A 26,061-nucleotide genomic window follows, 5' to 3' on the forward strand; every position below is an offset into this window, starting at 1 on the left:
CATGCCCCAATAGATAACTTAGGCTACTAGATATGTACAACTGGGAAAGCGCCCCAGGGTATATGCCTGAATACACAACATGAGTTAATGGGTGTGTGAAAATGCTCATGCCCCACAAACTACATGCCCGAGTAGACAACTTCGGTCACTCAATATGTGAAACTGGGCATGCGCAACTTCTTATATGCCTGAATACACAAGAGTGGTCACCGGCTGTGTGGACCTGGCCATGCGCCACTAAGTATATGGCTGTATGGATAACTTAGGCTACTGGATATGAGTAACTGGGCATGCACCACTGGTTATATGCCTTAATATAAAACATGGGTCAAGGCGTATGTGGAAATGGCATGCGCTACTATGAATACGCTAGAATAGGTAGCTTAGGCTACTGGATATGTGAAACTCGGCATGCGCGCCACTGGATATGCGCAGAATACGCAATATGGGTCAATAGGTATGTGGAGCTGGCCATGCGCCACCAAGTACATGCACGAGTAGACAACTTGGGCCGCTGAATATGTGCAACTGGTCATACGCCCCCGCATATATGATTGAATACACAACGTTGTTCAATGGCTTTGTGAAACTGTTCATGCACCACTCAGAATACGCCCGTATAGACAACTTAGGTCCCGCGATATGCAGAAGTAGACATGCGACACTGGTAATGTGCTCGAATACACAACTTCGTCCGATGCGTAAGTTGCATTGCGTATGCGAATATTCTTAGTCAATCCTCCAGAATGGGTATGTTCCATAAGCTGTGGGAACCGATAGATAACCAGAACAAGAGGCAAGTTATGAAGTTGGCCTGAATATCAGCCACATGTTGATACGTGAATGAACCGAATGGCAGTACTGTCAATTTAGCTAAAGGCTTTCAGCTACGTAGATGTCAAGAAGGTGAAGTAAAAAAATTTTCCAAGCAGCAAAAAAATGTTGCTATATAACCAATTCTGATGCATGCGTGCCTTCAGCTGAGGCTTTCTCGAATGCTTGAAAACGCACAGAAATGCAATGAAAGACAGGCATTTGAGAGACGTGGAATTCTTGACAACCTCGTTAAACTCGTCTAAAGCCATGTTTGTTTCTTTTAAAGTGAAACTTCCTACTAAAATAATCTGCAGGCTGTGGTCGCCGTTAACTGGTATTTTAGGAGTTTTATCGCTGCATTTGCTCTTATCAGAAGAGATTTCGTTCATCACATTTTCTAGCTTTTTAGTTCTTTAGGATGCGTAGAACGTGTGTTTATGAAGGCAGTATTCAGGTTAGTATCGTTTAGCATCCTATTATATGTAGAACCACAGAGCTTAGATGACTTAACTCACATGAAAACAGAGTTATCTGCTAAATTTTTCATCAAACACTTTCTGAAGCGAAATGCGTTGCTAAACTCTGTCCACGCCACCTTCTGCCTTCTTTGGTTGATACAGAAATGTACTTTACGTCCTTTTCAAATTTCGAGCCCACTCTTTGAATGTTCGTTGTATATGCAAATGAAAACTACCGGAGAGCACCAAAGTAGATTCCCTAGAAGGTTGTAACAAAATGACAAGGCGGAAGTGACGTAAACTGAATCTGCACTTGAACAATGCTTGTATCTGAATGCGGTTCTAATAAAGACACTTAAAGATAAAAGGAGACGTTTCAATAGTGCTTAGAGAAATATCCGTCGTCATCTCCTACAAAACTGAGCATAGTTAGAAAAAATCCGAAGACACCTCAGAACTAATTATGAACAGTGAATGTGAAAGCATGAATGTCCACTTTCACGCCCATAAGCGGGTCCTTCGAGTTATGAACTCCTCGCGGTCAAGCGAGTGCGTTGAGACGCTCGGCTGGTTTAGCCCAATAGGTAAGAAATTCGGCTTTTCAGCGTGGGGTCTAGGTTCGAAACTCACTAGCGCCAACGTTTTTCCTTTCGGATCTCTGTCTTTTTATACCATAATTACTTTACAGCGAATAGCGATGCGAAGTTAGAAAGCTGGCGAGAGCTTGCGCGCTCAAGGTTCGCACAAATAACCATGGTTGCCAAGAGCGAGCGTGACGTGACATAGCGCGATGCCCTCTCCCCTCACGCAACAGCTGGCGCGCTATCCCTGCAGCAGGTGTTTCATTTCGCCTGCGCTGCCTCGGCGAGGAGCACTCGGGACGTGGCGTCGCAGCCGATAGGAATTGAAGTGCAGTTTTTTGTTGGTGCAGACCGCAGGCTCTGGCTTTTTCGCTCAATGGTACCATTTGATGCTTTCGTATCAATAAAAAAATCGAGCTTTACAAAAAAATTGGTGCGGGCTATGTTTAGTGTAGTTCCTACGTTCACATGTTGGCTATGTATAGACCGATATTATTTGGACGATATTGCTCAGAAATCAACTAGGCCGCATGCCACCGCGTACTGCACGTCGAGAGAGAGAGATTGCGAGGAGGAAGAGGCGCTATATTCTCTGCAGCTCTTCAGGGAGCCCGATTCAACGCAACGAAGAGAGACAGAGAAAGCAGCAGCGGACACCAAGGCTGGTAGGCACGCGAAGCAGCTAATCCTAGTGGGGGTGGAAGAGAGAAATGCGGACCGCGCGGCAACTTCCGAGAGTGACACGGCGGCACCCTCACGCGCGCGTCACGCAACTGCTTCGTCGACGATCGCCCCGCTGCGTCGGTCGCATCACTGTATCGGCTCCGTCATGGCGCACTGGTGAAATGGCCCGCAGGCAATGCGAATTTAGGTGCCGTTTGGCTCCAACTAACGCAGCTTTTTCGTTAAATGGGTCATTTGTCTCTTTCGTTTCAAAAAATATTTGTGCGTATGAAGCCGTGAAACGTTCTCGTGTGCTCAGCCAACGCCTTCTATATTTTTTTTCAATGCTAGTGCAATCGCTCGCTCCTGAATGGGAGCCGTAGGCGCGCCTTACTCAGTAAGTTGCCGCGATGCGAAGCTACCCAGATGGCATGACATTTAGGTTCATTAGGCACGACTAATTTAGCTAGGCCTGCTTGCGTAACGTGGAAGTCTGAGTGCGTGCCGCTGCCGTTCCCAATAAGGAGCGGTCGACGCTTCATCTCTGCGTCTGTCAGTCTTCCTCACACTTCCGCTTTGAGATGCCACCATGATAGTACTTTCCCCCACGACCGTAAAGCAGGCGCGAACGCTAGCCGACGCGTTACACTACGAAAGAGCGATAAGAGAGGGTGGTGAACGGTCGGATCGGCCGCATGTGGCTGGCTTTGCAAAAAATAGAGGCGGCACTGGCTCAGTATGTACTGGGAATGTTTGACACTGCTAATACAAGCCATTCCAGCCATGAGGTTATTACTAGAGCGCGTGTTTTTTAATTGCACAAGCATTTGTATGGTTACCCAACGAGAAAACCGTTCGTCCTTCCTTCCATCGCGCAAGACGATCGCTTTCAAGACAGCCAGCGGTGGAAGAAAGCGATGAGCAGTGGCAAGAAAATTTAGAGGTGGGCCAACAGGAAATGTGTTGGTAGGCGAAGTTACGCTTGGGGGCAGGCCCACTTGAAATTGGGGTGCGGGCCAACCAATACTTGGGGCTGGGCCAACTTGAAATTTCGTAACGGGTCATTCTAAATTTGGGGTTTCCCCCACTTAGTTTGGGGTGGACCAACTTGAAATTTTGGGATGAGGCTACAGATGCTTTGGGATGGAGGCTACGGAAAACTTTCTTTCAAACACGGGCCAGGAACTCTCCCCCGCTAAATTAGAGCTACTGTTATACCACCAGCCCAGACAAGGGGTCAGAAACCTTGCGCCTCTGGAAACTCTGCTACTAGGAATTCGACCTAAGAATAGACATCCCGTACAGAGGATGGACTCGGTCAAGATTCTAGGTCTCCTCATTGATGCCAAGGGCTGTAACTCGACGGCCCCCAACAGGCTCACTGGACAGGCTAGTATTGTGCTAAGACTTGTAGCCCGAGTCTCAAATCGAAGAGGCAATCTCAACGAGGACAATTTGCTGACAGCTTATCAGGCATTCTTCCTGAGTCATGTTATCTACATCGCGCAGTATGTTAATTGGGGTAAACGGGAGAAGGACAAACTCGACATCCTAACCAGAACCGGCCTCAAGCGCGTGCTCGGCCTTCCGAAGTCCGCAAGCATTGAGAACATGCTGGAGCTAGGACTTCACAACACCATCGATGAGCTAATAGAAGCACACACAGCGGCTCAAATAATGAGAGTTGCATTCACTAAGCCAGGGATCAAGAGTTTAGAAGCAGCGGGTATCCAACCCAGACATGAACCGGCAACCAAAGTTAGCTTGACCAGGGAAACCAGAACACGCATCGTGGTTGAGCCCATCCCGCAAAGCATCCACCCAGTGCATAACGAGGGTAAAAGATTAGCAAGAGCCGAGTCAATCCTTAAAAAGATCAATCAACAGACACTAGATGCCCTCTTTGTCGATGCTGCCAGATATGACAGTGGGGATAAGTTCGCTGTCTCGGTGGTAGACGGGGGGGGGGGGGCAACCTGATCAATGCAGCCTCTGTATACGAAGTCTGCCCATGTGGTGGAAGAAGCGGCGATCGCTCGGGCTTTTCACAGCTCAAAAGTTCCCCCTATCGTTTTCTCGCACTCGCACATCGCGGTTAGATCCTTCTCGTCCACCCTCGTGTCTGAGCAGGCGAACAGTATTGTGAACAAAGCACTTCAAAGAGCTAGGGAGAGCAGCGAAGGAGGATAACACGCGTTGTGATTCCCAGCCCATCTAGATGGCTCAATTAACCCGCTTGGACTTAATCCGAACAAGCTTGCCCACAGGAGAGCGTGCGATTTCACACACCCTGTTGTGGCGGGTAGCCAGGCTTGGAACGAGGTCAACATCCACAAAGATTCATTATGTATTTTCCACGAAATTGTTTGCCATTATAGACTGGGCAGGAGGACATTTCCACCCCTTACCCGAAATCGAACAAACCTGAGGCTAGCACACTCAGACTTTTTCAAGCCCATTCATATCCCGCTCCTCAATCCCTTAATAGGGTAGACGCTGACCACTCCCAGTCGTGCCCCAAATATGATCATGCCTCATGCTCATTGGAACACATGCTCTGGCTGTGCCCAGTGCTTAACGCCTCCCCACCCATCACCAAATAGCAGTGGCTGGTATCCCTCACGAGCAGCAATCACCACATTAAACTCCAGGCTGTGCACATGGCCAACAACATTGCGGCGGGACTTCATCTCCCGGTCCCATCGTGGGCGGAGCCACCGACTTGATCTTCGGGAGCCTTCGACTGTGGCTCCCCAAGATTCATTCCCGCGGGACTCAAATGAAGTTCTTGTCATGTCGTGTCATGGTGCAAGTTGAAATTTGAGGCTAGGCCATCTTAAATTTAGTGTTGAGACAACTTAAATTGGGGGTAGCACAACTTGGGCCCTACTTGAAATCGTTGGGTGGCCCAATGTTCAGTCGAACGCTGCTGAGCGTCCGACGAACATGCAATAGGAAACACTGACACTCCTCGAGGGCCGGTCATATCCCCGCCCTTTTTAAGCCTCATGATGCTGGGTCTCCCGGCCTATCTCGACGAGATTGACGGCCTCGATCACACCTTGTGTGCAACGATGTCAGCCTGTGGGCCAACAAGGGCAGTGACGGTTGGATAGAATGCAGCTTACAAGCAGTGGTCTCTGCACTCGAAACGTACCTTCAAGACTCAAGTCTCCGACTATCTCTACTGAAATCGGAGCTGCTCCTCTACAACCCGTGCTACCGGCCCAAGCGAACAGGAGAATCGTTCTAATGAAATAATCCTTTATACGCAAGACGGCTCCAGTATTTCCCTTGTCCCAAAGATACGCATCCTCGGCATGCATATAGCTGCCAACGGGTCAAACGTAGAAGCTATCCGCAAGATCGAAGGCAAGGTTACAGCGGCTACCCGCCTGATCAAACGCATTACAAACAAGCACACGGATATGAAGGAGGACAGCGTCATGCGCTTCATACACTCCTTCGCAATCAGCCACATTACTTATGTGGCTGCCTTCCACAATAGTAATGTCATGGAAAGGGAGAAAATGTACACCCTTATACGCAAGATTTACAAGATTACCCTTGGCCTGCCGTAGTCCACAAGCACTGATCGTCTCCTACTGCTGAGGGTATACAACAGACTTGAGGAAATTGTGGATGCGGAACGAGCCTCGCAACTCGAACGCGTGGCCCTGACAGCCACGGGGCTGTACATCCTGCAGAAACTCGGCTTCAATTACCGTGTCCGGCACCGTCAGACACATGTCATTCAACCCGACCTTAGCGACACGCTGATTGTCCCCCTATCCGACGAAACATTAACCCCGAATATAATGGGGGGTCATTCTTATCGGGATGTCAGCAAAGGCTGTAAGTTTTGCAAGTTTGTAATGTTGCATCTTATCACGAACCACGAACAGCTGGTCGCCGGTTGTCGTATTGCTAGCACTATAGAGGGGTGCAACGATATCCCTTAGTTAATCCGGTACAAGGAAATGTCAAACAGCTCTTACTGGTGTTTCAGGTTTATCTCTGAGAATAACGTGGTATCTTGAGAAGTATTTTTATGTTGAACTAAAAGTTGCTGGAGACTTCGGTGCGTACGTGCTCTGCTGTGGTACGATCAGGTAACAAAGAGAAAGCTGTCCGCACGTTAGGTGTTACTTCGGAAGTAATGGCAGCCACTCACTACGGAGCCGAACAAGCGGAAGCTACAAGTTTGACAGAGAAATGACTGGCACATGCCAATCGTGCATCGCTGTACATCATGAAATGCGCCATATTCAAGGTTGGATATACCACACCAGGTTAGCCCAAGCCGCCTGGGAGAGAGAGAATTCTGAAGAAAGGAAATGCCAGAACAGAAAAGGTAAGTCGATAGGAAAGTAGAGGGACAGGAATTGCCCCTGGGAGGGTCGCCCACGTGAAGCCGAGGCCCAACGGGTGCGTTGCCTCCGCGAGGAGCCTTAAATGTTCAGACGCCAGGCATTGACCCAACCACCAGGATCCCCTTCTCCCCGGATACAGCTGAGCCATGCATGGCTAGACGCTGGAGTGGTCAATGCCCATGTGCTCTGGTCCGTGGCGTCATCACACACTAAACATCATCATCAGCCTGGTTACGCCCACTGCAGGGCAAAGGCCTCACCCATACTTCTCCGACTAGCCCTTTCATGTACTAATTGTGGTCATGTTGTCCCTGCAAACTTCCTAATCTCATCCGCCCACCTGACTTTCTGCCGCCCTCTGCTACGCTTCCCTTCCCTCGGAATCCATTCCGTAACTCTTAATGACCATCGTTTATCGTCCCTCCTCATTACGTGTTCTGCCCATGCCCCCCATTTCTTCTTGATCTCAACTAAGACATTAACTCGCGTTTCTTTCCTCCCCCAATCTGCCCTTTTCTTATCCCTTAACGTTACACCTACCACTCTTCATTCCATAGCTCGTTGCGTCGTCCTCAATTTAATAGAACCCTTTTCGTAAGCCTCCTAGTTTCTGCCCCGCACGTGAGTACTGGTAAGACACAGCTGTTATAGACTTTTCTCTTGAGGGATAATGACAATCTGCTGCTCATGATCTGAGAATGCCTGCCAAACGCACCCCAGCCCATTCTTATTCTTCTGATTATTTCAGTCTCATGATCCAGATCAGCAGTCACTACCTGTCCTAAATAGCTGTATTCCCTTACCACTTCCAGTGCCTCACTACCTATCGTAAACTGCTGTTCTCTTCCGAGACCGTTAAACATTACTTTAGTTTTCTACAGATTAATTTTTAGACCCACCTTTTGGCTTTGCCTCTCCAGGTCAGTGAGCATGCATTGCAGTTGGTCGCCTGAGTTACTAAGCAAGGCAATATCATCAGCGAATCGCAAGTTACCAAGGAATTCTCCATTAACTCTAATCCCCAATTCTTCCCAATCCAGGTCTCTGAATACCTCCTGTAAACACGCTGTGAATAGCATTGGAGAGATCGTATCTCCCTGCCTTACGCCTTTCTTTATTCGGATTTTGTTGCTTTCTTTATGGAGAACTACGGTGGCTGTGGAGCCACTATCGATATCTTTCAGTATTTTTACATACGGCTCGTCTACAACCTGATTCAGCAATGCCTCCATGACTGCTGAGGTTTCGACTGAATCAAACGCTTTCTCGTAATCAATGAAAGCTATATATAAAGGTTGGTTATATTCCGCACATTTTTCTATCACCTGAATGATAGTATGAATATGGTATATTGTTGAGTAGCCTTTACGGAATCCTGCCTGGTTCTGAACACCTGAGACGGAAGTCTCAGGTGTTCCTGCTTCTATTTGCAATTAGCTTAGTAAATACTTTGTAGGTAACGGAAAGTCAGCTGATCAGTCCATAATTTTTCAAGTCTTTGGCGTCTCCTTTCTTATGGATTAGTAATATGTTAGCGTTTTCCCAAGATTCTAGTACGCTCGAAGTCATGAGGCATTGCGTATACAGGGTGGCCAGTTTCTCTAGAACAATCTGCCCACCATTCTTCAACAAATCTGCTGTTACCTGATCCTCCCCAGCTGCCTTCCCCCTTTGCATAGCCTCGAAGGCTTTCTGTACTTCTTCCGGCGTTACCTGTGGGATTTCGAATTCCTCTAGACTATACTCTCTTCCATTATCGTCATGGGTGCCACTGGTACTGCATAAATCTCTGTAGAACTCCTCAGCCACTTGAACTATCTCATCCATATTAGTAATAATACTGCCAGCTTTGTCTCTTAACGCATACGTCTGATTCTTGCCAATTCATACCTTCACACCAAACGCTTATTCACACCAAACGCCTCCTTACAGATGCCCCTGCGGGATGCAAATACCAGTAGAAAGCCACTCTGTTATAATTCACATGTTTTAGGGCATGATGGTATTTACTGCAACAGGGAGAATAGAGGCATCGCTGTCTTAATGCCGTGGCTTTCCGTTTGTGATAGCATCACCAACAGCGGCTGCAGCGCTTGTGCGTCTAGTACAGGATGAAGACATCTCACAGCAATCATACATTAGCCGTATTTTGTGCTGGCCAAACTTAAATTTGCGTGAAAACTTCCTAATTTCATCACACGACATAGTTCTCTTCTATCCTGTACGGCGCTTCCCCTCTTTTCTCACACTTTCTGTAACTCGAATAGACCACCGGTTATGACCCCTACGCATTACATCGCCTGCCAAACTCCATTTCGTTCTGTTCATGTCAACCAGTATATGTGCTACCCGAGTGCGCTCTATTCCACATCATTGTTCTATTTCTTCATAACGCTGCGCCTAGCATTTAGCAATATTTCGCTCTTTGCGATGTCCTTAACTGTTTGTCTAGCTTCGTTGTTAGTACCGGTAGAGTGCAACGAATTTTTCTCTTATATCCTACCATAAAAATGTACCTTAGTTACGCGATGCACATTTAAACCTTAAAAGTGAGTACAAAATAACATACAGTTGTCCAGTTTTCGCTGTCGTTCCTGTTGTGTTTCTTTCTGAAGTCACAATATGACTCGTCTACTAAACTGCATTAGAAAACGGCACAATTTGTGGCACCATCGTCGTCTGTTGTCCTGTAGACAATGGTAGCTGGTATTCAAACAGACTTTGCACAGGCAGAGCATTAACTGTCGCAAGTGAGGGGAGAGAGAGGGGTAAGGGATTTCAAAGGTGGTAACCATGTCGACTTCGCAGACGCTTCTATAATTAAAAATTTGAAGTGATGAGAAGGTCATTTCTTTTATACGTCACTTCATCTCCCTGCATATTCTTGATTTCTGTCAACCGAGTGAGCGAAACATGGTTGCTGATAACGATAGAAATCAGGTGCTCGCGGATTGTTGATAATCTTATTACTCTTATGCCGCAAAATAGATGGGCAAGCGCTTCCAACAGCGTTATTTCGTTCGTTAGAAGAAAAAACAGAGAGGTGTGGAAAGAAGTTTTCCTAATGAGCCTAACAGTCGTGGACCTCTTTAATGCTAATTTCAAATACGGCTAAGTGTAATGAGCACGCACGTAGCAAACACCGATATCATATGTGAAAACGGCAATAATTTGTCGATCACCACTTCGCGATAACACTTCATGTTCGAAAATCAGGAGATTTGTATAACATTTATTTCATCCTTCTTTATTTAAATTTCTTTTAAATACCTCTACGAAAGTAAACAGTTAAGGGTGACAGCAGTGCACAGTAACCATTCTGATAGTGTATTGCCTATAGGACTACATAAATCTCTTGCGCGTTTGCATAGGTTACCAAGATGTCTTGTTGCAGGGACTATAGTACAATCCATGTGCAGGGGCTCACGCCCACACTTGACTCGACAGACTAATAAATGCGATGAAACTTAGTGTCAGTCATACTCAATTCATAACTATACAATCAAGTTACAAATGCCGATAGAACTCGTTTCTTGCAAAACACCGCGCTAATAGCTGTTCTTACATTTCAAGCGAAATCCGGGAGCCACTGGCTGTGACAGGTTCCTGTGATTGAGTGTCGCGTCGTACGCCATCGGTGTGGGATTGGAGCCTCTGGAACGTGACCGGTGATGGGTTCCTGGCGAACATGATGATTGGTATTGTTTGTAAATTGAATGCTCCAAACATCAGCAGCATTCCATTCAGACCGTACGTGCCTACGAGTCCAGACACAATGAAGGGACCGATGACGCCTGCCAGTGCCCAGGCTCCAAATTTCATTGAATTTGCGAAGGCCTGGTACTCGTCGAAGTACGGAAGGGTGTACACCGTAGAAGCAAGAAGGTAGAGCCCGTATCCAAAACCTAAAGCAAAAAACTGATTGCATTTTGTACTGTATTACCGAATCAAAGGATCACTTTAGCTCGTTTCAATAGTGTAAGCAATAAGAAATGATACTTTGAGAGAACAATGATTCTAGAAATACCCTGGTGTCATAGGCGAAAATCAGAACAAAACTTATGCGTGGCTCAGCTATCGCAAGCACCAGAGACCAGTGGAGCTCGGGGAAGGCCAGTAATGTAGTGCCAAACCGCACGTAAGATACCCTAGTGCTGGCAACGTGTGCCTACGGCGTCCGCCATTTCTTTGGCCAACGCAAATCCCCTAAAATCTTCAAAAGTAGCGCCAACCGCTTCCCTCCTCCGCCGCTGCACTGCCGCGCTCGGCGCGGCCTCGACAGTTGCACTGCCTGTGCAGCCCCTGCCTTAGCAGACGATGGCTCAAGCGCTACCTGAGGAAATCTGCCAAAGAGTTCGTTCGAGCCCTGCGGAGCAGTTTTTGAGGCGAGGTTTCGCTTCGTCAGTCAGTAACGGGCCATATAATGTCGTGTTACAATTGCGCAAGAAAATTGAGAAAATAATCATTATTAGGGGCGTAGAGGGCCCACGCGTTGAGAGTTCGATTTCCTGAAACACAACGCATCCAAACGGTGCGCTCATACGCACGCGTAATTACCTGAGTTCCAGGTTTTCACTGCGTGAAAGTATGTGTACGTGGTTTCGTAGGTTAATTTACGTACCTGCAGGGTACTTTTGTTTGGCCGGCGTTTGAGAGATTACAACTGTTGTCTGCGTCAGGAATGGAGTCAGCAATGTCTAGCAACAGGGCCACTTCTGCTCCGCGCCTTTTGCAGATGTATGTAGCTCATGCACGGGTTGCGGCGGCCGTGATCAACCTTTTGACACGTAGACAGTATTGATAATTTTAACAATGTACCAGGACATAGAATCGTTATTTATTTATTTATTTATTTATTTATTTATTATAGTACAAGTGGTTGAAATATGATAGCAAGAACGAACTTGATTGGGCAACTGAACAGAGGTGCCGAAAATAATTATCCCCCCAACCTCATTAGCACCTGTAACTCTTTTATTGAAGTGTTCATTTTATATCTTTTTCGTTGTAAATTTTCGCAGAGAAGCAGTGTTGCTTTAACTAGAAGACTCAAGGCACAAGACAGAGAAAAAAATTCATTCTTGGGTCTTATGCGCCCGAACCACGATATGGTTATAGGCACGCCGTAATGGAGCACGTCATAATTTTGACTAGCTGGGGTTCTTTAACGGCCCGCCAATGGACGGGACATGAGTGTCTTTCTCTTTATCGCCCCGACCAAAATGCGGCCGCTGCGACTGCGATTTGATCTCGCGACCTCCCGCCATCAATCCGTCTGCGCGTACTTTCGGCGCGCTGGGCCAGCAATGGCGGTCGAAGCGCGCTGGAAAGAAATAAAGTACGCAGAAGCGCGACGCCTGCTTTCACGTGACACAGATTGGCCAATGGAGGAGCGGAGGAGGCTGGGACGACAGGAGGCCTGGAGGAGGAAGCGCTGGGTAGAGCGGGGTGGCGGAAAGATCTAATAATGGCGCTACCTATGGACAATTGAGGTGCTTTAGGCCAACACCATAGTTGACGCCGCGGTTGTCTCCACTCTGTATGGGGCGGTGAGCGAAGGGACATCGAGGCACCCTAGTAGCCGCCGGAGAAGAACACCCCTCCTCCGTCGCCTGATCCCCCTGCCCCTTGCCCCAAAAGAGAGGGCACGCGTCCCAGCCACGTTCCTCGCTGGCGTGCGCGCCGCTGCTTCTTTCCTCCACTAGGCTCCACCCACTCTCGCCATGTCACTGGGCTCCACGATGATATTTTGATGCTCTTAATCACTCTCTCTCAGCTCTCCCTCCCTCAGCACCGTGAAGCTGGGTACGTGAAGGGAAACCCAGCCAGGTTCTAACAGCTCCACTCTAAAGATAGACGCACAAGCATAATCGCTTGGCGCTCGGACATCACAATAAACCTGCTCCAATGAGCCGAAACTTTGGTATTTTTTGGTTGGAACCCCGAAATATGTTGGTAGTTGCCAGATCCTGAGAGTAATACTCAGAGGTTTCACACCCGCATACATGTTACAGTGCACTTTTCCTTCATTTTCTTTCAACTGCAGCTACACACGCACAAGGGCTCATGAAATACAAATATTGAGTACAGTTTACTATGACACATTGCATGTTTTCAAACCAATTTGCAGAATTTCATGCCATGGCGAAGCAAAAAGCCAATAGTTGGAAATAACGCCATGAAGACCAGCATGAGATTGCCGTAGCCGTTCTGGTAAAGTAGCATTGCTGCCTCTACGTATCTGAGGTGGCTTTCTATACCTGAGCATGCAAAGGGCGAATCCGTCCAAATTTATTCGCAATGGTGCACGGTGCATCGTGCATGACTTCCATTGCGAATAATGAACTTATGTAGCATACAACTTTGTTTAGGGTTATCTTTCCAGGTGGAAGGTTAATTTCTGACAAGCAAGTGCAGCTTGCTCTTAAAACCTAATAAAAAATACGTTCTACATTGATTCATTGCTCGATTATATCGCCGGTAGAGCTCTTGGACGCCGTAAGGCTGTCATACGGTGGACTTTCATCAACTGCGCTCTATAAATAACTTCTCAGTAAAAATTAGATACATAATGTCTAAAGCTACGTCGGACGTACGCGCGAACATTCCAGTTTGTCACCCTAAAGCATGCCGGAATGGCCGATTCATAATGAGAATGCTCATCTCTAAGCGCATTTAGCGATACTTGGCCCTACTTCGCCCTACTTCGCAGTAAAGTGGTTAATATACGTGCAAAGCTGGTTATCATACTCGCGTACCTTGGCATCATCACATGTGCGCGCTAGAAAACTCTCCAGAGAACCGGGAGAACATTTCATAGCGCATTTCGATGTAAATCAGTGCTAGAGTGACGGAGGGCCCGTAGTCTAACGCTTAGTGTTAAATGCCTTATGGAACAAGAGATTTGAGTAGACTCTACGTAAAGCTGCTAAAGAATCGGCCTTCGAAGTGCCGAAATCGAGAAAGAATAACGCAGCAAATGACTTTTAGTTTCCAGGCAATGGTTAATAGAAAAAACTGGAAAACAACATCAGTAAGTGTCAGTGGTGCCCTTGACGTGACATCTTTGCTGACCACAATGCGATGCACGATTCGGAGGAGGCGGAACAAACGTTTATTGATGAGGGGAAGAAATGGGGAAAGGGAGTGGTGAAGGGTGGGTCCCTATTCCAAGACTCTAGCGGTCACCGCGGCCCGCCTAGCTTGATCCAGGAGGCCCTTCTTGACCTCGAGATCAGCAAGAGCGAGGATGGCCTCCCAGGGCTACCTTAGTAAGGTGAGTGCCAAAGGTGAATTAATAGTATGACCTCTTTTGGCGCACTCCCATGTTGCGTTAGGCAATAAAGGCCAGGGCCAGCACCACTGGCAAGTGTTATTGTACAAAGTTTAGTTTGATTTATGGCATCGACCGAAATGTGGATAGGTATGCGTCAGTATTCTTCTATATTTCTGCGCCTCCTCCACATTGAGTAGTTTGTGTGGTGAGGCGTATTGTTGGCGGATACTTCGCTGGTGCTTCAGTATTAGCGGCGAGAATTAGGAGTGGCGCCCTCTCGCGAGTGACGTCACGGCCAGGACGCCGCTCGCTCCGGCTTGCTCGGCTGCCGCGTGCGCTCGTTCCCTTCGTGTATGCTTGGGGTTTGGATGGTTCGAGCCGTACGTATTGAAGGATACGTCGGCTTCTTTCAGCTGCCATGCTTTAACCACAGTTTCTTCTTCAAAAGCGCATGAGTCGAGAAACTTTGCGGCTTGTATATTGCAAGCTATGTAGCGTTAAAGGGGTGTACTGGTTTAGAAATGCACATATGCGCCGTGTCTATCCGTAAATTTTCCGTAAAAAGAATGCCTGCAAATTCAACACGCGAAGTTGTGTATGATGCCGCGCTAAACGCTTAACATTCCCTTAGTATTTACCTGTGAGAGACATTGCATTTTACATGGAAGAAAAATCTTGGTAATTGGCGTCAGCATGTTATCCGATGTTAGAAAGACACTGCCCAGCGAAGCTGTCATCATGATTCTTATTACTCTGGTGGGTTGTTCTATTCAAATATGGCCATTCATTAATGCATAAAAGATAGGCGCGCATTTCTTATGAAAAAGTTTGTTGCTACTTTCATCCCCCTCTGAAACAGGCCTCCAAAAAACGAATTGCTCATGGCTGCTAACACGACGGCGCGTCATGTAGAGTATTTACATAGTTAATTCACAAACACCATAGTAGCAATCAGCTGAGAGAAAAGTTTCGTTGTTAAGATCGAGAGCCAATCAATTGAAAGTGATAAACGTTTCATAGTGGCCCTCAGTAGCCTTTATCGACAATATGGCACACCCCTGATCACGTAACGGTAGCAATCGACTGTCGGTATGGCGAGGCACGCTGTGTTCACGAAACCCATAAGTTCACCAAAACTTGGAATTGAAATCATGAAGAATTTTTTTACAGTGCCAACTGGAATGGCTTAAGTATTCTCGAGCTACTACAGCGCAGCTTAGATTGCCTATAGAAAAGGAAAATTCAAGCACCTTCTGTCCCCATGTCTCGATTCAGCGTTCTTTAAATATGCAAACGGATAACTATTCGCTTCGTCGGTACATAAAATAGAACCTTGCCCAACTGCAGGCTAAATAAAGCTTGCTGCAATCCAATCGCAAACATTCATAAAGAAAGCACCACAAGCCATGCATATACTTTCACTTGATTTCTGACCCTCCACCGGGGAATTTCGATATTTTCAATATGTCCCATACTAATAATGATTGACGCTTCGACTTCTTTCTGGCTGCAGCCATGCGGTCCAACAGGCACACTTCACTAAAAAAATTGGGCCGAGCAGCCTGTGTCATTTCGCCAAACAGATTCGTCATGTATATTCTTCAAGCAACAAGCACCAGCAAATTTCTCAAGTGAGTTGAACGTGTATCACGGAAAAGGAAATATATATTGGTACATTCCTATTTGTATTCTGTAAATAGCTGTAAGCCTTCATTAACTTTACTTCAAATTTCCGCAGCTTAATATAAACACGGGAAAAACCGCCTAATGTTGACAAGAAGTTAAAGAAGCAAGTGGTGCTTGTAGAATCTAAACTCCAGTATTAATTAAGTCCCCGTGTTACTGCCGAGAGTTTCCGTGAAGAAATTCAAAAATTCGATATTATACCATGAACTACTCGTCCTGAGGAAACCTGTTTTAGCGGATTAAAATCAACATAACTGTTGTAGAAGTCATATATAGCCAGCGCTTGTGACATACTTGTTGCACCGCCGCAGGTATGGTATTATAACTGGATTCCTGTATGCTATGTTTTTGCGATTGTGCATCCGCGCATGAAAGACCCGAAATGGGCTGGTTCGCGCTCCTTCGGCTGGCGCTGTAGCGCTGCCTTTGAGAGCTGCATTGTTGTCTGAGAAATTAGCTCTTTGAATAAATGTTCGCAAAGGAAGACGTCGTAAAAATGTATTTGAGTACACAAGTATACAAGCAGAGAGAACGAGGGCAAACAAACGAAAACACCGCAGAAAGCGCCCGGACAACGCCCGAATTGTAGCAGACGACAGGCGCGAGTCCTTGCCCTGACGTCACGCGAGCGGTGCTCGCAGCGCCCCTGTAGTTCGTTCTCGGGGGTAATACCGCGGACCAGTAGGAGGTCGTTTTTTCATCGTTGTGCGTATCTCCAGCTCGGTTAGTAAAGGATTGAGCTAGATTGTGTGCCCGTTCGTTTGCCGAGATACCCTCGTGGCCAGGACACCATAAGATTGCAAGATCTTTCAATGTGTCGCCTATGATTTTAAGGGCGACTTGTGGTATGTTGCCTTGTAGATACATTCTGCACACCACTTGTGAGTCACACGTTATTAAAACTGAGTCGTTTTGCTTTTCCTTCTATGTGAAAGCGAGGGCGATCGCCGCTGCTTCCACTGTAGCAGTGCACCTAGTACGTATCGAGGCTGATGTGTGAAGAGTTCCGTGGCGTGTAGCTTTGAACTGCCAGTATTACCTGTCCTGCTAAATCTAGCTGCATCTGCATACATTATGTCTTGACTACTGCCGAAGGTTTTCTGAAACTGTTTAGCTGGCGCTTGTCTTCTCGCTGTGTGATAATTTTTGTTCATGTTGCTTGGGATTGGGGAGACAATTATGCGCTCGCGTATTGGATAAGACATCGTGGTCGTTAGTGCCTGGGAATATTTCGATCGCAATTGGTAGCCTAAACATGACAGAATGTTTCTACCTGTGCTTGTGAGGCATAGTCATTCTCTTTGTGTCATAAGAACGGCTGCTTTTACCTATTCAAGTGTTGTATATGCCTAGAGCTTGCACCCTCCTGTTTGCCGCATTCGTAGGAAGCCTAAGTGCTGCCTTATAGGCACCATGTATTAGCTGGTCAATTTCTTTAGTTTCCAACGGGGTTAGCTCTTGATATGGTAGCGCCGATGTTATTTTACTACAAATAAAAGCCTAGACTAGAGTTATGGTTTCGTTTTCTTGGAGCCCTTTGCCTTTTTTTTGTAATTGTGCTTATAAGTCTTGCGATGCTGCTCGTCCTTGACTGGAGAGTCGCAATGGTGTGAGTGGCTCTTTTGCTGCATTTAACCATAGACCTAGTATTCTGCTTATTCCAGTAACGCCTGGTCCCCCATTGCTAGGTGGATGGCTTGTTTGTTTCTGTAGTTACCCCCATGGATCCGGATAAACTCAGACTTTTCCAGGATGCATTGCATACCGCTTTGTTCTGCGAAGTCTCAACCGAGTTAATAGCCTCTTAGCTAGTTTGTTGTTTTTTGCACTAACGAGCCTTTGCAAGCCTATAAGGTTATGTCGTCGGCATAAAATGCGAAGTTGAGGCTGTTAATTTTCTCTAGTTGTCGTGCGAAGCGGTTCACTGAGGGCATTGAATAGAAGTGGCGAGAAGATGGCACCCTGTGGTGTGCCTCTGTTAGGCACTAGGAGTTCCGAAGATCGAATGTTTCAGTTACCTATTGTGCCTTTACGTTCAGCAAGGAAAGAGCGCATGTAATTGTGGATCTTAATTCCACCAGCCTATTCTTTCGAGCTCTTCAATTATCAAGGCATGAAAAATTGTGTCAAGAGGGCTTTTTAAGTCAAGCGCTGCTATGATGCTCTCTCCTCCTGTAGGGATATTTTGCAGCACCTCATCTCGCAGTCTTACGAATATGTCTTGTGTAGAGAGATGTTTTCTGAAACCGCAAATGTTGTGCAAGAGAAGTTCGTGCCCTTCGATAATTAGTAAGCCTTATTGAATGACCTTTTCGAAAAGTTTGCCTAAGCAGGAGGTTTGAGATAATGGCCTGAGATTCTGCTACGTTCTCGTTTGCGCCGGTTTAGGTGTTAAGATCATGGTCGCATCTTTCCATTGATTAGGAAGTTTTCCCATTTCCCAGATTTTCTAATTGAAATATCGGGTTAGTCGGTGTAGTTGCTGATCACTCATATTTCTTAACATAGCATTCGTGATGCCGTCCTCCCCTGGGGCTGAGCTACGTTTTAATTGCAGAGCACCAACATATATTTGTCTCGTTATGGGTACATTAGGCTTTGAATTGTCCATGCCTTCGTACTCTCTGTAATCGATGCTATCTCCTCCTGTTATAATGTATCTGCCTGTCACGGTTTGGATCAATGATGAGTCACCCCCTTAAATTCTCCTACCACTGTTATGTAATGCTCTAGTTGTGACTGTTTCTGCATTGCACGGGTCAAGTATGCTCCGCAAAATAGCCGTTGTCTTGGCTGTTGAGAGCGTTCTTCGTAAAGAGTCACAAAATTGTATGCAGTTCACTTGTTGTTCCCTAGCGTACTCCTTTGCTTGTTTTGTCAGTAGTTCTATTCTAGCTCTGGGCTTTCCGTTTAGGCGCCGTCTTTTCCATCCTTTAGTAATAATACTTCGCCTGCCTTCCCACAGATGGACGAGTTTGGGATCCACTTCCGGTGTTTTTTCGCTTTGCGTGACGTGCTTTGTGTTAGTTTGGTATGCATGCATCAGTTCGTCTATCCATTCTTCTATTGCATCTATCGGATGCTGAGTGGTCGAGTAATGTCTATAAGCACTGCAGTCTGCAAATTTCTGAAACGCCTTCTTTTATTTGGGAATCGTAGTGGCGTAACTAATAATATTTTACGTGAAGCTCAAGCCGAATACTATTTACAATTTATTTACAGGGAAGCTCACGGAGGCCAAATAGCGACGCTATATCACAGCGGGCACACACGCAGTCTTCGTCCTCCTCAGTGTAGCCACACTGTGGCGGCTGTTCCCTAGCATCACCCCCGGCTGTAGAAGCACCATCCCGTTGCTTAATCTACACATCAGCGGTGAAAGGTCTGTGGTATGGTTTTAGTCTTTCCACGAGAACGATGTCACTTGCAGCTGATGATGACGTTGAGAGATCGATGGGGATGATTTCATACGTGACATCGGTCACTTGTCGTACCACACGGCAAGGGCCAGTGTAGCACGACAGCAGCTTTTCGCAAAGGCCCACACGTCGAACGGGTGACCAGAGAAGCACCAGAGAACCCGGAGAAAACTGCACGTCACGATGGTGGCAATCATAGAGGCATCTCTGATGCTCCTGTGAGGCCTCGAGACGGGTGCGGGCGAGCTGGTGCGCATGGTCGGCATGTGCGATCGCGTCGCGGACGTATTCAGTGGCGGAACGTGTGGCCGAGGGCACCAAAGTGTCCAAGGGCAACACGGGTTCTCGGCCATACAGGAGATAGAATGGTGAATAGCCGGTGTCCTGACGCGATGAATTCTACGCGAACGTCACATATGGTAAGTCAAGATCCCAGTCGCGGTGTTCGGTCAGAACGTACTTCGAAAGCATGTCGGTGATGGTCCGGTTGAGGCGCTCCGTGAGGCCGTTGGTCTGCGGGTGGTAGGGCGTGCTGAACTTGTGCTCTGTCGAGCAGGAGCGGAGGATGTCCTCGACGACTGCCGACAGAAAGCTGCGGCCACAGTCAGTGAGTAATTGGCGCGGAGCACCGTGCACTAAAATGATGTCATAGAGCAGAAAGTCAGCAACGTCAGTAGCGCAACTTGTCGGCAGGGCTCTGGTGATTGCGTACCGCGTAGCCTAATCGGTAGCGACGGCGACCCATTTATTTCCGGAGCCCGAGAGAAGAAATGGTCTAAGAAGGTCTAGACCAACACGGAAAAAGGGTTCGGGTGCGATGGCGATCGGCTGGAGACATCCACCTGGAGGTGTGGAGAGCTTCTTCCGGTGCTGACAGGGCTCACAAGCGGCAACGTAGCGTCGCACGGAGCGGGCGAGATCCGACCCGGTCGTATGTGCGCGAGACGCCCAAGTGTCTAGCCAAGGGAGCGTCGTGAAGTTGTTGGAGGACAGTCGAACGCAGGTGCGATGGAATGACGAGCAGAAGGTCAAGGCCATGTGGATGAAAATTGCAGTGGTAGAATGCCCCACCTTAAGGAGAAACATCCGGAGAGAGGCGTCGCCAGGAGTTGACTCCAGACGATCGATGACGGCTCGTAATGAAGGATCGCGCCGTTGCTCGTTGGCGATTTGAAGCAACTGGGACACAGAGAAAACGCAAGCGATGGCGTGCGCATCAGCCGGTTCGTCGACGGGGTAGCGGGACAAACAATCGGCATCCTGGCGTAAGCGTCCCGTCTTATATACCATGGAGAAGGTATATTCTTGCAGGCGTAACGCCCATCGATCGAGCCGTCGCGTGGGGTCCTTGAGCGAGGACAGCCAGCAATGAGCGTGGTGATCAGTGATGACACAGAAGGGACGTCCGTACAAGTTTGGACGAAACTTCGCAACAGCCCACACAAGAGCGAGGCACTCGCGCTCTGCGATTGAATAATTGCGCTCAGCGGGTGATAGAAGTCGGCTAGCATAGGCTATAACGCGATCATGTCCACGCTGGCGTTGTGCTAACACTGCTCCTGTGCCGTGACCACTGGCATCAGTTCAAACTTCCGTTGAGGCAGACGGGTCAAAGTGGGCCAGAATTGGAGGCGTAGTAAGGAGAGTAGTGAGCTGCGAAAAAGATGCGGCATGGTCAGGTCCCCAAGAAAATGGGGCGCCTTTCTTCAAGGGGTCGGTAAGAGGACGTGCGATTGTCGCAAAATCCTTCACAAAGCGGCTGAAATAAGAGCACAGCCCTACAAAACTACGAACGTCCTTGGTAGACTTCGGAACAGGAAAGTTCGTAACGGCGCGAATTTTGTGCGGATCAGGTCGCACGCCTCTGGCGTCCACGAGGTGTCCAAGACGGTGATTTCGCGGCGAGCGAAGTGACATTTTGACGAATTCAACTAGCCTACCGGCGCCGCGGAACACGTCAAGGAATCGCTGAAAGACGGTCTAGATGCGTGTCAAATGTGGGCGAATAAACGATGACGTCGTCCAGATAGCACAAACAGGCGGACCACTTGAACCCCTGAAGCAAAGAGTCCATCATTCGTTCGAAGGTGGCGGGCGCGTTACAGAGACGGAAAGGCATCACCTTGAACTGATAAAGGCCGTCAGGGGTAACAAATGCAGTCTTCTCTCGGTCCATGTCATCGACGGATATCTGCCAGTAGCCGGACCGTAAGTCGATGGAAGAAAAATAGGTGGCACCTTACAGGCAGTCTCGAGCGTCGTCAATACGTGGCAAAGGGTACACGTCCTTTTTTGTGATTTTGTTCAGGTGGCGATAATCTACACAAAAGCGCCACGTTTCATCCTTCTTTTTGACAAGTACGATGGGAGATGCCCAGGGACTGCAGGAATGCTCGATAATGTCCTTTGCAAGCATCTTTTTGACTTCCTGTTGGATAACAGCTCGTTCCGACTCAGAAACACGATATGGACGTCGGTGAATAGGGTTGGCATCGCCAATACTTATGCGATGGATCACGAGGGACGTTTGTCCTAAGGGTCTATTGTCAAAGTCAAAAATGTCGCGATAGCCTTCAAGAACGCGGCAAAGAGCTTTAGCTTGAGCAGGTGCAAGGTCACAGGAAACCACCTTCTTAATGTCGACGTCAGTACCGTGCGATGACGTCACGGTATGGGCTGAGCTGTAACGATCTTCCACTGTGAATGGCTCGAGCTCATCATCCTGCAAAGCGCTAATTATGGCCAATGAGATCCCTTGAGGCAGAACTTGCGCGGTTAGCGCGAAATTGACAAGTGGAAGGCAGGTGCGGTTGCCAGTAATTTTTAGCACAGTGTGCGACACGGTAACACCATGTGTAAGCATAAAGGCCGGAATTGGTGCGGCCACGTAATTGCCGTCAGGTACAGCTGTTGAGGACAAGTCGACGTGTGCCACAGAGTGACGTGGTAGGCGAATAAAATCCATGCAGCTCAGATGGCTTGGAGACGGGTCCACAGGGTCGTCAAGAAGAGGCAAGTCAAGGCGAAGTGAGCCGGCCGAAAAGTCCATTGGGGCAGAATGATTGGCAAGAAAATCCAGACCGAGAATGAGTTCGTGAGGGCAATGCTCGATGACGGTGAAGAGAACGACGGTGTGTCTCTCAGCAATGTTGAGTCGGGCAGAACACATGCCGACAATAGCGACAGACCCTCCGTCGGCGACTTGTACAATTCGGTTCCGGCCAGGCGTCAAAACTTTCTTGAGCCGACGGCGAAGAGCAGCACTCATAATGGACACATGCGCCCCGGTGTCAATCAACGCGCATACAGGAACATTGTCGACGAGAACGTCCAAAAGATTCTTGTTCGTGGGTAAGGTGAAGTGAGGATATCGTGCCAATGTCGTCAATGCAGCTTCACCTCTAGAAGCTGCACTGTCTATTTTTCCGGTAGGGGGTGCGGCGAGTAGGTTGGAGAAGGAGCACTGCGAGACGGGGCCGAGCGAGATTGGCGGAGGGAGGGAGAAGGCGAGCGAGAGTAGCGGGGTCGTGTCAATGGTGTCGCAGGGTCAGATGATGGAGCGGGCATAAAAATGGCGAAGGAAAAGCATGCGTTAGAGGGGCGAGGGGTAATCAGGATAATAGCGCGTCGGAGAAGTTCAGCGGCTGCGGCAGTGCCGAGCGACATGTCCAATGCGTCGGCAGTTCAAGCAGATCGGCTTGTCGTCCACGGTTCGCCATTCGGAGGGGTTGCGCTGTCCATAAGTGTAAGAGCGTGGTGGGGACGTGCGTGGAGACAAATGTTCCGAGCGTACGGAACGAATGAATTGCAGGCCGACGTTGGACAGCTCTTGACGGACGACGGCCTGTGTCAAGGAGATTGTCACCGGAGAATGATCAGGTAACGGGAACGAAGGGGCCGCCGGTTGTACCGCTTCGACCTCACCACGAATGATGCGGGTCAAGTTGTCACATCACGACGGCTGGTGGAAGAGGTCGTCACAGGATGACGTAGCAGCTGTGTTGGGAAGTCGCGTGAAGTGCTGGGATACCCGGTGGCTTTTAGCATGCTCGAGACGGCGGCACTCCTTGAGGATGGTATTGATGCTGGTGACGTTCGTAAACACCAGCAAATTGAAGGCGTCGTCAGTAATGCCTTTGAGGACGTGATTAACCTTATCGTCCTCAGTCATGTTTGGGTCAGCCTTGGCACAAAGGGCCAAGACGTCGAGAATGTAGGACACGTAGGACTCGGTCGACGTCTGTACACGTGTGGTAAGGGCTTTCTTGGCATTGACTTGTTGACCAAACGGATTGCCAAAAAGGACACGTAGCTTGTCTTTGAAGAGTTCCCAGCTCGAGATCTCCTCTTTGTGAGTCTGGGACCACGCCAATGGAGCTCCGTCGAGGCAGAAAAGTACGTTGGCAGGCATAATAGTCGGATCCCACCTGTGACTGGTGTTGACACGCTCGTATAAGCGGAGCCAGTCGTCAACATCAGGACTGCCTACTCCGTTGAAAACACCAGGATCCCGAGGTGAGGAAACGGCGACGTAGGTCGGGGCTGCAGGCGGAGACGCTTGCGTAGATGAAGTGCCGCCAGCAGGAGCCGAAGTTGCATTGTCGCCGTTGCGACCGCTGCGAAGCTCCAGGACGGGTACGGGGAACGTCCACCTCCACCAAATTAATGTTACGTGATGCCAAATATACCGCCCGAGTCCAAGGACTTCGAGCCGCCACCTGAGGCCACCACGTCGAAACTGCCGGCCACTCATTAATAAGGTTTCTTCTCTCTCTCTGAAGCTGAAGCCGAATACTATTTACAATTTATTTACAGGGCAGCTCACGGAGGCCAAAATGGCGACGCTATATCAAAACGGGCACACACGTCGTCTTCGTCCTCCTCAGTGCAGCCACACTGTGGCGGCTGTTCCGTAGCAATATAATGAACGAGAAGAAAGGGGGTTAACCGAGGGGCCCGATTTTTATTAGTCATATCATAAGAAGCCAACAAACACTGACACAGAGGACAACATAGGGGAAATTGTGCTTAGTAAATAAAATAAAGAAACGATAAATTAATGGAAAATAAAGCGGATGAAAAACAACTTGCCGCAGGTGGGAACCGAACCCACAACCTTTACATTTCGAGTGCGATGCTCTACCGATTGAGCTACGGAGGCCCTGTTTCCCCATCCACTTTCTTTGGGTATTTATGTGCCCTAGTAGAACCCTGGGAGGGTTAGCCAGCGCCACCACTCATAGACCTTAGCGGCGGATGTGGAACGTCCTTTTTGCCGCAGGCGTCACGAGAATGTGATCTTTTTGGGTGAAGGCACATGGTCCATAAATCCACATATGCTACCGGAAGGCATTATTGAAGGTTTTTTTCATCCACTTTAATTTGCAATAATTTATCGTTTTTTTTTCATTTCATTTACTAAGCACAATTTCCCCTATGTTGTCCTTGGTGTCAGTGTTTGTTGGCTTCTTATGATATGACTAACAACATAATGGTCACTTCCACGACTTCCATGCAGGTTCCACCGCTGTCCCTCTTTTACGTTAAATGTAAGTGTGAGGTCTTGGTACGTGTCTCCACAGTCGCTATTTTCGTCTCGTGGGGGCAAGAAATATGGTCTCTAGTTGCATGTTATATTTGTCTACTGTTTCTACTATGTTTCTTTCCTTTTTGTATTTGTCCTATAACCACAATTGGTGTCGGGAGCGTTAAAATGCCTGACTAAAATAAACTTATCTTTTCTTTCTTTCTTTTTTCAGATATCCAAGTGCCCATTAAAGCATCTCGGGAAACGCAGCCGGCCGTTCTTTCAGTGGGCTGTACACGTTGCCAATAAACGTTCTTGTTTTCCTTCACTTCGTAGTGCGTAGTTCGATCAACTGGTGCTCCACCGAGCATTGGCCATAGTATTGTTCACTGGCCGCGATATTCTTGTGCACCAGGGTCACCACTCTAGGATACAGGGGATTCTGAGGGGTATTAGCGGCGAGAATTTGGAGTGGCGCCCTCTCGCCAGTGACGTCACGGCCAGGACGCTGCTCGCTCCGTCTCGCTCGGCTGCTGCGCGCGCTCGTTTTCTTGGTGCGTGCTTGGGGGTATTGGCGGCTTGAGCCGTAGTTACACAAGGTTATTTCGGAATATTTTTGTTGCAATGCGTTGGCCGCAGTTTCTTCCTTGAAATCGCGTGAGTCATGAAAATTTGCGACTTGAATATCGCAAGCTATGTAGCGCTGAGAGGGTCTACTGGTCTTGCAGTGCATACAGGCACCCTGTCTGTTCATAAATTTTGCTTAAAGATAACGTCTGCAAGTTCAAAACGCGAAGTTATTTATGAAGCTCCTCTAAACATTTAACATTCCTGTATTACTTAAGTCTGAGAGACATAGCATTTTACATGGAAGAAATACCGTGATATGGGGTGTCAATATTATAAATCCGTGTTAGAAGGGCACTTCCCAGCGAGGCTTTCATCATAATTCTTATCACTGTGGTGAGTTGTTTAGTCTAATGTGGCAACTGTATTAAGGCCTAAATGGAAGAGATAGGCACATATTTTGTGTGAAAAGGTTTGGTACTACTTTCACCGTTCTGTGAAATTGGCACCCAGAGACGCAATGGCTGTTAACACGACGGCGCATCCTGTATAGTATATACATACTTCACGAGTACCATAACAGCAATACCATGAAAGAAAATTCCGTGTTTAAGATCGAGAATCAATCAAATGCAAGCGATGAAATGTGTCATAGTGACCCTCAGTAGCTTTTTCCGCTGATATGGCACACCCCT

At 47.9% G+C, this 26,061-nt stretch overlaps 1 protein-coding gene across 1 annotated transcript in view; it reads right to left on the minus strand.

Moving 5' to 3' along the window:
- The window catches only part of LOC142574988 (uncharacterized), a 108,158-nt gene that overhangs the window by 13,212 nt on the left and 68,885 nt on the right, over nucleotides 1-26,061 (minus strand). Inside the window, exon 4 of the mRNA XM_075683963.1 lies at nucleotides 10,457-10,796. Coding sequence (XP_075540078.1) covers nucleotides 10,457-10,796 — 340 coding nt within the window. The remainder of the gene's footprint in view (nucleotides 1-10,456; nucleotides 10,797-26,061) is intronic.

This window comes from Dermacentor variabilis, chromosome 3 (genome assembly GCF_050947875.1).
Source record: "Dermacentor variabilis isolate Ectoservices chromosome 3, ASM5094787v1, whole genome shotgun sequence".
NCBI lineage: Eukaryota > Metazoa > Arthropoda > Arachnida > Ixodida > Ixodidae > Dermacentor > Dermacentor variabilis.